This window comes from Protopterus annectens, chromosome 7.part0, assembly GCF_019279795.1.
Source record: "Protopterus annectens isolate FY-2018-M chromosome 7.part0, PAN1.0, whole genome shotgun sequence".
Taxonomy (NCBI): Eukaryota; Metazoa; Chordata; order Ceratodontiformes; family Protopteridae; genus Protopterus; species Protopterus annectens.
In genome coordinates, this window is record NC_056739.1 from 1,194,266,219 (window position 1) to 1,194,278,463 (window position 12,245).

General features: G+C 41.0%; 1 protein-coding gene across 1 annotated transcript in view; it reads right to left on the reverse strand.

The window, feature by feature from the left end:
• LOC122806149 (TBC1 domain family member 2B-like) overlaps positions 1–12,245 on the reverse strand; it is a 192,582-nt gene that overhangs the window by 146,097 nt on the left and 34,240 nt on the right. Inside the window, exon 2 of the mRNA XM_044076386.1 lies at positions 11,599–11,716. Within this exon, the coding sequence (XP_043932321.1) occupies positions 11,599–11,716 (118 nt within the window). The remainder of the gene's footprint in view (positions 1–11,598; positions 11,717–12,245) is intronic.

Consider the following 12,245-nt stretch of genomic DNA (forward strand, 5'->3'; position numbering starts at 1 on the left):
TTACACTAGATACATCAGTAATAAGGTTACATCTTTTGGACCACTTTCTGCTTGAGGTGAAGTGCTGAACATTGGAGAATTATTGGCAAACTTGATCAATGAGCACTTTTTGGCTCATTAGCTTGGAAGATGCTACACTGATGATAATTTGGTTAGAATTTTAATGGAAGACACTTGTATGTGCCCATTTTTCAGTTTGACCCTTGTGAGAGTATCTTTGAGCAGTGGTATGGGACCTGATAACATTCCAGGCATTTTCAGGGCATACTGCAGTAAACATATTTTGGCTACTATCACTCAATTTTAATAGCCCTTTGTATTCTGGCAATGATCCTGAAAGTTGAAAACATGGAGAAATAATTACAATTCATAAGGGGGGGTTGCAAAGGACAATACAAGTAATTATAGACCTATCGGTCTTACTTCACTGGTGGGGAAGAGTTTTGAGAGGTGTTTGCTTTCTTTTTTAATCAAGACTTTCAGGAATGTTTAATGAACCTCACTCAACATAGTTTGACAAAAAAGTTATAAGTTCACTAATTTAATTGCACTTTATGATCCTGTGACAATTGCCTTAGATATGGGCATATCTGTAACTGGTGGTCTACTTAGATCTGTCTAAGGCTTTTGAAAGTATCCCTCATTCTGCTTTCATTGATGCCATGTTCAAAACACAAACTTAATCCATACATTGTTTGCTGGGTGGCTAACTAGCTTCATGGTAGAGTGCAGAGAGTAAGGATAGGAAATTTTACATCTACCTGGCTTGAAGTGAACAAAGGTGTCCCCCCCCAAGGCTCAGTTCTATGTCCAGTATTGTTCAATCTGGTACTTTCATTTATTCCCAAGATATCTAATGCTTGGCTGTCCACGTAAACAGATGATATTAAACTAGATTACACTGACAGAGGATATTGATCACTCAACACGTGTTTGGTGACTGAATGGCTAGGCTAAACTGGAATAAATATTACTAAGGATACATGTGCTACTTTGCACTTTGGGAAACCAATGTCTGAATATAAATAAACTTAGGTCCCCATCAGTTACATAAGTTGACAGAATATAAGGCAGTGATGGCAAACCTTTTGGGCTGAGCGTGTCAAAAATTCAGAAAATGCACACCTTGACTGCTGGCGTGCCCCCCCCCCCCCGAACAAAAGCAAAACAATTCTTTGTAAATTCATTTATTTAAAAATAAATACAGTCTAGTCATGTGTGCTGCTGTGTATTATAAAAGTAAAAGAAAAATCAGTGACTTACAATAGAGAAAAAGTACAGTTGTGTACACTTACCATAAATGTAGATGTTCGTATGTATTCACTGTTGCAGTCATCACTTTTGGGTCATCCCTGCCAGGGTAGACCTTGGCCGGCCCGAATACCAGAGATTTAGCATTTCTGCGTTGCTTGCTGTCGCTACAGGACTGACATCAGGTCGTCAGTAGTATAAAGTAAGGCAGACAACGCCATTACATCAGTTTTTCTTGCCCTAACCTGTCAGGAGCCCCCAAGTAGGAGGCTAGGCGCTGGTGGAAGAACCCCACCAGTGGAAAATAAATACCAATATATCCCTTGTAAGGAAAGAACAATAAGGAAGAATGGTAATAAAAGGAGAAAGAGAAGAAAGAGGGATGGAGGGAGGAAAACCAGGACTGCAACAGTGAATACACTCGAACATCTACATTTATGGTAAGTGTACACAACTGTACTATGTTCTTCGTGTTTCACTGTTGCAGTCATCATATTTGGGTTGATTCCCAAAGCTGAGGAAATGGGTGGAGGCAGTCAAGGAAACTTGGGGATGGCTAGGATGTCAAGGAAAACTGCAGAGGCAAACCCTGCCCTGAAATTGGAGGAGAGGGGCAGGTGGCAATGATTGGTAAAAGTGTGAACAGATGCCCAGGTGGCAGCCTCCAGGATGTCCCTGGTGGGGACCCCTCTGAGGAAAGCTGGAGAGGTGGAGGCTGTTCTGGTGGAGTGTGTCCTGACCCACTTGGGGGGGGGGGCTTTCCATGCTGTTTGTAGCAGAAATGTATGCAGTGTGCTGTCCATTTGGAAATGGTTTGTTTGGAGATAGCTTTGCCTTCTGCCCGTGTAGCAAAGCTAACAAGCAATTGGTCAGACTTTCTGAAGGATTTAGTCCTGTCTAGATAGAATCAGTGTTGTCTGTGCACATCTAGAGAGTGAAGAATCCTTTCCCCCCTTATTCTTGGGATTAGGGAAAAAGGTGGGCAAATGAATGGATTGGATGAGAGAGACACTGGACACAACCTTTTGCATGAAGGATGGGTTAGCTCTGAGGGATACCCTGTCTGCATGGAAGATGATGAAGGGTTCCACAGCCATGAGTGCTCGCAGCTCAGAGACTCTTCTGGTTGAAGTGATGACCAGAAGGAATGCTGTCTTCCAGGAGAGAAATTTTAGCTCTGCAGAAGAAGCTGGTTCGAAAGTGGGCAGGGTGAGCTTTTCCAATACAAACTTAAGGTCCCAATCTGGTGTTGGTGCCCTTCTGGGTGGCCTCAAGTTACTAGCCCATCTTAGGAACTGTTTGATCAAAGGGTGTGAGAAAAGGGGCTGCTCAGTGTGAAAATTTAGCAGAAATAGCCGAGGCATGAATTTTTATAGAGGAGAAAAGAGAGGCCACTGTGTAGTAGGTTAGCTAAGTAATCCTGGATGAGAGGGAGATCTGTGTCGTATTGGCTCTCTTAGCCTGGATCTAGGTGCAGAACCTTTTCCATTTATTAGTATAAGACTTTCTAGTGCTAGGGTGGCTGGCCTCACAGATGACATCCAGTACCTGTTTACTGAGGTTGATAGATTGGTTCGGGGTTAGGGAATAAGAAAAGCTGCCAAACTGAGTGTCTGCAATTGGGAATGCATGCATTCCCCCTCCCTCTGGATCAGGTGGTTTGGAATCTGAGGAAGATGCCATGGAGGCAGCGGGGACAGGCTGCACAGCAAAGGGTACCAGTGTTGCCTGCGCCAGTCTGGAGCTATAAGAATAGTCCTTGGTTTTTCCTCCCTTATTTTGAGCACTACCCTGGGGATGAGAGGTAGGGGAGTTAAGGCACAGACCGATATATTGGCCCAGAGGAAGGACAGGGCATCCACTTTCCAAGACATGCAGTGATGCTCCCTGGTGCAGAATTTGCTGAGCTGATGGTTGGTGTGGGAGGCAAAGAGGTCGACCGTAGGATTTCCCCAATTATGAGTTATTAGGGTGAAGGTACTTCTGCTGAGTTGCCACTCGTGTGGGTCCAGAAGATTTCTGCATAATTGGTCTGCCAGAGAATTGAGAGCGCCTGGTAGGAATTATGCTAACAGGTGTAGTTGCATGGCAGAGGCTGTGTGCCAAAGGGTCATGGCCAGCCTCATCACAGTGGTGTTGTCTGTTTTGATCAGGAGACCCCTATAGAGAGAAGGGGATTGAAAGCTATCAAGGTGTGCTGCACAGCCATCATCTCTTTTTGACTGATGTGCAGAGGGATTTGCAGTGAGCTCCACTGGCCCTGTATGCACCTGCCATCCAGGTGTGGACCCCAAGCATAGTCTGTGGTGAGGGTCTGGGTGGGACGAAGTGGGGAGAAAGGCAGTCCCTTGTTGAGGGAGCATGCTGTTGCCCACCAAAGGAAATCTTTTCTGAGGCAAGGAATTATGGGTAGAAGAGTTTCCAAGTCTTGAGAGTGTTGACACCAAAGGCTCTTTAGGTACTACTGAAGGTTCCCCATATGCAGTTTGGCATATGGGGTGAGTAGTATGCAAGATGCCATGAACCCCAGAACTTGCAGGATCTTCCTTGCAGATAGCTGGGGCCTGGTGGCTACTTGAGAGAAGTAGGTCGTCAGGAAAATTTGTTTCTCTGGTGTAAGGTATGCCATCTGGGATTCTGTGTCCAGACTTGCTCCCAGGAAGATTATCCTTTGGTTTTGCACCTACTTGGATTTCTTTTCATTGATTGTGTACCCTAGAGAGGTTAGGAGGTTCTTTACAAAGGCCAGGTGCTTGAGCAGCTTTTCCTGGCTGTCTGCCTGAATAAGGCAGTCATCTAAGTATGGGTAAACCTGAATATTTCTTGGCCTGCAAAAGGCAATGGCCAGAGCGAGACATTTTGTGAAAACTCTGGGAGCAGTAGATAAGCCAAAGGGAAGTGCTGAGAACTGAAAGTGTTGAGATACTGTCCTGAAGCGGAGATATTTCCTGCATGATTCCCTGATAGGAATGTGGAGGTAGGCCTCTTTTAGATCTACGGTGACTAGATCTCTGCATTCCCTGTGGCTGCTGTCTGGGGGGGTGGGTGTCTGTTTCCATGGGGCCCATGCTGGGCTGGTTTACTCGGTGCAGGAAAGGACCAGTGTTTGGAGGGACAATGCCTGCTGAACCTAGGGGGCTGGACCTGCAAGAAATCCTTAACTGTTTGCATGGACTTTCCTTTTTCTTCCATCTTTTTTAAGATATCTTCTGCCTTAGTGCAAAATAAGTTATCTTTGTGCAAGGGGGCATCCAACAATTTAGATTTAACATGGTCTGGCAGGAGCTGTTCCTTAAACCATGCATGCCTTCTAATAACAGATCCAGTGACTGCTGCCTGCAAGAAGCTTCTACTGCATCAAAACAACAGTGCAAGGTGTGTTTAGTTACTTGACTTGCAGAATGCATTAACTCTTGTAAATCTTTAGATACTGCCCAAGCAGGAAAGGATGACATATTTTGTTTAAGGAGTTCCAAGGTATGTTGCTGAAATTTCAACATATGGAACTGACAATTTAATGGCCTGATAACAAGAGTAACAGAGGTGTATACTTTTTTACCCCATTTGTCCATTACTCGGGAATCCCTGTCTTAGGGGGTGGGATTCTTAGCAGAGGTTGCTTTAATCCCTTTTGGCCCTTGAGAAATGACCTCAGGGTCAGCTGTAGGATTTTTAAAAAGATATTTGTGAGAGTCAGGGACTCTGTAGTACTTGTCTGGTTTTCTGGGAGCTGAAGGGCATCAGGAGTCAAGCTGGATTCCGGGAAAACATCCTCCACAACATTCAGGACTGGGGGGGGTGGCCAAGGGTCTGTGTTGTGGAAGATCTAAGAATTCCCGGAGTCTCTTTTTAGACTGAGGGTACTCCTGACTCTCCCATTGGAAATGCGTCCTTAAGGTATGCAGGGTTTCCCCAAAGGAAAAATCCTCTGGGGGAAGAGCCTGAAGGAATGGAACCCTCATAAGTTGAGAGGGGTTGCATGTCTTCATATTCAGATGCATCAGGTTCATCTGACTCTTGCTCAAACAGAACTACAAGGGACAGATGTCTTTTCCTTTTGGGGGGGGGGTAGCTTGGCTTCCCCTGATCTGCATGATAAGGTCTTCCGCCATTTTAAACATTTGAGACTGAGGCAAGGTAGCAGGAGCCTTAGAGTGAGTAGTCAGTTTCTTGGGTGTGGTTCGTACCCTGGGCCTAAGAAACTCGGTCATTTATGAAAGAATAGCAGTCATGAAAGAAGATGACTGTTTGTGTTGAGATTCGGTAGTGCAAATGACTTTCTCAGAAGCCGATGCCTGCGCAGCAGCTCCGGATGAATACAAGGTAGAGATGACCACAGGATCCTTAGTCGAAGAAGAGTTTTTTGGCATACTGGAATCCGAAAGGGTCTCGGTAGTGGCTTGCAAAGCAACAGAAGCGGGCATCGGGTTGTGAAAGTGCCTCACTAAGTACCGGAGAACTGACTACTAGCTTAACGAAAGTGTCGTCGGTATGTTTGGGCCTGTGCGGTCTGTCTCTGACTTTATCTTTATGTTTTTTTTGGAAGATCTGCTGTCGGATGGCTTACCGAAGCCATATCAGAATGGATTGTAAGCAAAAATATCTGGCTAAAATAAGGGCCCGACGACGGATAGTTCTGGCGTTGAACAAAGCACAGAAGTGACAACGGGGGACATCGCGGTCTGGGCCTAAACAAGTGATGCAGTAAGAGTGAAAGTCTCGGAGTGGTATTTGCTTTCCACAGTTGAGACAATTATTAACTTTTTCTAACATCAGTTAGTGCAAGAAAAAAGGATCCCCAACAGGGTACTTAGCTTTAGAAAACTTCAATTCGGTAGACGAAAACTCAGGTAGCGGCTGACCGGCACTCGCGCGAACTGCTTCAGGCTCCATGACAAGAAAGACTGATGTAATGGCGTTGGCTGCCTTACTTTATACTACAGATGACCTGACATCAGTCCTCAAGCGACAGCTACTGACGCAGAAATACTAAGTCTCTGGTATTCGGGCCAGCCGAGGGCTACCCTGGCAGGGATAACCCAAATGTGATTACTGCAACAGTGAAACAAAGAACATCGATATGCACACTGATTGCTGGACTTAAAATAGTGCACCAATAAATTACCCTACTTTTAAGAGTAATTTGGAATTCAACTGAAAAAAAGGAAGACATTGCATTTGGTTTGATTATCAATTAATGACTTTTTGTTGCTGAGTTTTAATAAATAAATGCAGAGTCACATTTCTCATATTTTTGTTCATTCAGATTCTTTGGTAACTTGGGTGTTGTTGAACTCCAGTGCGTCACCCAAAACGTTGTCATGTGTCACCTTTGACACGTAAGTCATAGGTTCACTATCACTGATGTAAGGCTTTAGCACTATTATATGTATTAATTTTAAGTATAGGACTAATGCCTTAAAAGTTGAAGTTAAGGCATTAAAAGTTATTGGCTTAACTTATAAGAACTTTACAACAAGAAATGACGACTGTCTTTTGAGGTTGCTCATAACATACGTTCGACCCACCATTGAGTACATGTTGTTTTACACCTACAAAAAAGGTGATTCCATGGCTTTAGAAGGTATTCAACGAAAAGTTACAAGACATGTTACTTGTAGAGCTAAATCATACCCATATAGACTGGAAAGTCTAGGCCTCTTTTCATTCAGTTTACAGATATCGGATGGATAAACTTTGTTTAGTTTACAGAGGGATCTGGAACGAAGAATATTAACCTCTACTAAACAGCTAACTGTCGATTATAAGCATATTAACCAGAGGTGCATATTTTACTTACAGAATTAAGGAGTCAAGAACAGTCTTTAAAGCAAACTATTACTGCAGTCATTGGTTTGACTTTGGAATAGAGTTCCTTTACATATTCAGTCTTCTTCTTTACAGATATTCAAAAAAACAACTTGATACCTGCTGGGGTCCCTGAGTATATACATTCACTGAGAAGTCTGCATTCTGAATGGCCTTTCACCTTTACACAGGAATTAATGAAAATGTGAATGCAGTTTTGTGGAGGGGAGGCAATTGACAGCATTGATGAACAATGATGATCCAGAGGGAAGCAGAATTAAGAAAATAATGCTGCTGTTGGTGGGTCTTGATGCAGAGAAAGCATCAACAGAGTAAGCTGGGATTTTATGATTAGGGCAATGATTATCTGCATTCCCTAACACAATAACTCTAATTAGGGACATATGAGAGATTGACGGCAAAAATTACAGGGTGGGGGTAACCCTTGGATAAGTTGTTTTTGAACAGAGGAACCAGAACGGTATCCTCTTTCCCCTTTGTTATCTGCATTACACTTCGAGCCGCTGGCAAAGATAAGGGAATGAAAAGAATCAAAGATATAATCGGTGTGGTAATGAAGAAAAGTTGACTTTATTTACAGATGTACCTGATAACATCTGAAAAGGATACCTCAGTGTGGTGGAACATTCTGAAACAGTTTTAAGTCTTTTCAGGATATAAAATTAATGAAGACAAAACAAAGGCTACAGCTATAAACTATGTACCTACACATAAATTGGTTCAGCAATACCCATATTGATGGGGACATGATAAAATGAAGCATTTAAGAGTATGGGTTAAAATGGCTTCTGTTACGGCAGCTAAGGATATGTGGGAAGCGACTTGATAGAAGTTAATACAAAAACTGAGGAACTGGAAACTCTTATTTATGGATATGGATAGCAAGGTACAAGCAGTGAAAATGTTTTTGTCCCTTTAGTTTTCTATACAAATCAGGCATATTTTTAACGAGTAGTAGTAGACAATAGTTAAAGAGTTGAAAGACTATCAGGGAGGGAGAGGGAGCAATGGTAAAATGGGATGCAGAGTCCAATAGAACAAGGTGGTTTAGGATTACCTGACAAAGGGATAATTTAGAGCTACACAGTTAAAGCTTGTATACTAACAAAAAGAAAGCTGTAATTCAAAGTAGAAAGGGATGATGATGAAGCAAAGGGGAAATTCAAGTAACAAGAAGAGATTAGGATTTTTGATGCAGATCCTTAAGGAGTCATACAGAATACTATATTCATAAAGCAGAAGCAATTATTCTAAGAACTAAGCCAACACAAGAATGGAGAAAGGAATTTCTGCCAAAAGGAATGAATGCATTTATGGGGTACAAACAATAGGCAAGGGGGGGTGAAATTTAGTGGAGAAGACTGGCAAAGGAACTAAGGTATTTGGAGCAAATAAAAGAAGAAAATGTAATAGAATGGGAAGAAGCAAAGAAGACATTTGAATTGCAGACTATAGACTGCCTTCCTATCAGGGATTGATATAAGAATATACACAAAGAAAGAGAGATAGGGGACTCTTAAGTAAAAGACCTGCTCTGGTAGAGTTATTAGTTTAATCTAGAACAGAATCCGCTATTAAAAAAAGGGTTAGTTAGGAGGACATGTAAAATATTGCACGATAGCTATAGGAATCAATCAGAGAAGGTTAGAAAAGATTGGGAAGGGAGGTTGGATAATCAATTTACAAGAAAACAGTGGGAGGACGTGTATTGCTCCCAAACATGGACCAGGAGATTTAGGATTTTTGCTTGGAAATGTCTGCATAAGTATTTTTATACCGCAAGCATACTCCAAAGAACTGCTGGAGGTGTGATGTGGGAGAAAGAGGTAAATGGGAACATATGTTTTGGAAGTACTCTGTCAGAAATATTAGGTAAGCAAATGGGTATAACTAAGGAAATTACTATTAACTTTTTTTAAACAAGAAACATCTTTATTAAATTATCACATATGACACTGGCAATTATACATTTATATACAAGAAAAATCATACTGACAATTTTATTTGCAAATATTATGAATCACAACCATATTGACATAATTATAGTTGCAACATTATATATCACTTATCTGTCTAGTCATTGTCCATCAAACATTACATAGTTCATTCAAATCTTGCCTTCTTTTAAACCTCATTCCTCCTCGGCATTTCTGTTTCCACAATTCCCATTTTTCTCCTACCCTTTTCTAAAGATCCCAATTCCAGTTGTTTCATATTTTTTACTATATTCACTACTTCTAGTTGTTGGTGTCTTTTGGCTTTTCCCAGTTTACCTTGATTTCCATTTTCTTGTAACTGCTTTTTTGGCAGTCAACATAATTTCCTCAGTTACACCAATTTGCTCATCCAGTATCTCTGACAGAGCAATCTGCAGGGAATCTTTAAAGTCTGCCAACTAATTACACTCAAAGAAAACATGTTCCCAGCTACCACTTTCTTTCCCATCACACCTCTTAACATTTGCTATTTACCTGTGGAAAGATTCTCTGGAGTCTACTTGGGGTATACAAATACCCATGTAAACACTTCCAAGCAAAGATCCAACATCTTTTAGACTTTGTTGCAACTTGGGAGATGAACACACATCTCCATTGTTTCTTTGTGAATTGTTTATTCAATCTCTATTCTGAATCCTTTCTAACCTCCTCTGATTGATTCTTATATTATGTACTATTTTGTATGCTCTACTAATTATTCATTTTTTAACAGCAGCTTCTGTTCCAGGTTCTACTAAAAACTCTGCCAGTGCTAGTCTTTAGATTAGGATCCCTGATTTCTTTATCTTTGCCTATATTAACTAAGAAAATTAGTTTTTGAGTTTGGATACAGGATCTGAACTTTCTAGACACAGTAAGGCCTTGCTAAGTTAGAAAATGGAAACCAAAGTCTAAACCAACTGTATTTTAAGCAGTGAATATTGTAACAGAGATAAAATAATGCTTGTAACTGTGAACATGTTAACATGACTTGTTTTAGTGTACATAAACAAATGTTTGATATTCAATACAGGTGTTAAACAACTCTGCTGGCACAGACTAATTTGCCAGCAGATATCTTCTTGAGGAAGGACCATTGAGCTCCAAAATACAGCCTAGACAGACTAAGCCAAGAATACACGGATTTCTTTTGACTGGATCTTCAGACTGGGGAGAACTGAAGGAACTGTCATCGAAAAGAAATCCCACACCAGAATCTGGACTGGGACAGAAGCAGCCAGCAGGGTCATCTTTAGCAACTTGGTTATCACAGAAGAGGCCAATATCATGTGACAAATGACAGCCTCTCTCAAGCACCCAGTTGGCCTCTTCCACTTGTAGTTGGCCAGGTCTAGAAAAGGAAAACACAGGGGGAGGAAGGGGGGGTCATAACATCTTTCCACAGATTACAGAAGATGGTTTTCCTACTCAAAAGATAATCAACCAGGTCCTGCATTAGCTAGGTGAAGGCTAATTCTGAGAGAAGGACTTCAGGCATGCCATTTGATAGTGGCACGAGTCTGAGCCTGTGGCCCTGGCCAGATTGGCAGTGCAGTTAAAATTATAGTGAGCTGCATAGTATCACACTGTATAAGCCACAGATAGTGTCTCATGAAAGTCTTCCCTCACTCTAAAATAAGGGCAGCCCTTGAGTCTTTTCAGAGCTACCACACAAAGTGGAAATGGAATAGGGACAGCTGAAAACCTTAAGATCAGACATGGCAGAGAGAGTCTCCTTGATCTGCTAGTTGATGTGATTTTATCTGGGCTTATCCTTTATACTCTTATTTCACACTATAAAGATTTAGTATAATAGAAATTACAGTAACAAAACTGAAATATACAGTATGTACAAGTAAAGAGATTGAGGACTAATTCACGAAATTACTGTAGTAGGCAGCACAATTAATCCCTATACTCTAATATGAGCAATGCCAATATAAAATCATACAAATATAAACATTTTCCCAGTTACTGGTAAATATATTTTGTAACATATTTTACGAACCACAGCACTGTGAATGTAACATGAGTATTAGACAAGACATAATCTGCTAACACAAGTAAAATCATTCAAAACTTCAGACAGAATCTTCGTGTGTATTGTATTCATTACAACACTGAAAACAACTCAGCTATAAAGGTTCAAACATGTAGACAGCCATAAAACATAGGGGTACACTGAGTTTTGAAGAAAAATTAAGTGGCAAACTAAAACTTTTAATGCAAAATATTGCCTTAGTGATGCTTAAAACCTGCATGTAAAAACATGCAATTAAGACAAAACTACTTTGCAGAATGAAGTATTTGTAAATGTTTCTGCATCTGTTTTAGCATTTGTTTGTGATTAAGCACCAACATAGTGCTAAATTCATTAATAAGTGTTTTGAGCACTTGTGCCTTTTTCTTATTGTTTACATTACTAGTTGGTCATGTTGCAGTTATGAGTTCCACACAATGCTTGTGCTGATTAAAATCTTGTCACTTGCATAATGTTACATTCCAGGTATGTTAATGCCCTTGAACAGGGTATAATACTTACCTGTGATCCAAGTAATGTTTTGGTATAATAGTCACGTGGCATGAAAATCTCCACAATCGTCACTAAACACCAAAAGGCATCTTCCTGGTCCAGGAAGAGAAGGGCTACTGCTGCTAGCCTGGAAGACAGAGAAGAAAAATGGTACTTCAGAAATTCTGCAACAGTGTCAGACTGCTGATAAAACTTAACACGACATGTTCACCAAGCTGATGCATCTATGAGATGCAAGCTCTGTTTGCAGGACATAGAAGATTTGTGCCTTCAGGTACTAGGAAAGCTTTCTAGCACTTTTTCAGCTCCAACCATTTTGCTATCCCCTTGCCCTACTATGGATACCGATACTGTTTTACAGTTCATCTCTTATCAGACCATACTGGTGGCAAAATAAATATTTAATGAAAGGTCATAAAGACTCAGCGTGAAGAACTTGCTTAAAAGCTCATGGAATCTGGCAATGCTGTTCATGGCACAGGCAAAGCAAAAGGAGGGATACAGGGCAGGTGTGACAGGCATGAGAGCGACATGCTATCTTGCAGCCAGAACTGAAGTCTCAAATGTGATTAATCAAATCACTTAAGTAAATTTAAAAAATTAATTAAATTTGATTAAAATTAATCAAAGGTTAATGACCATCTGATAACAATAAC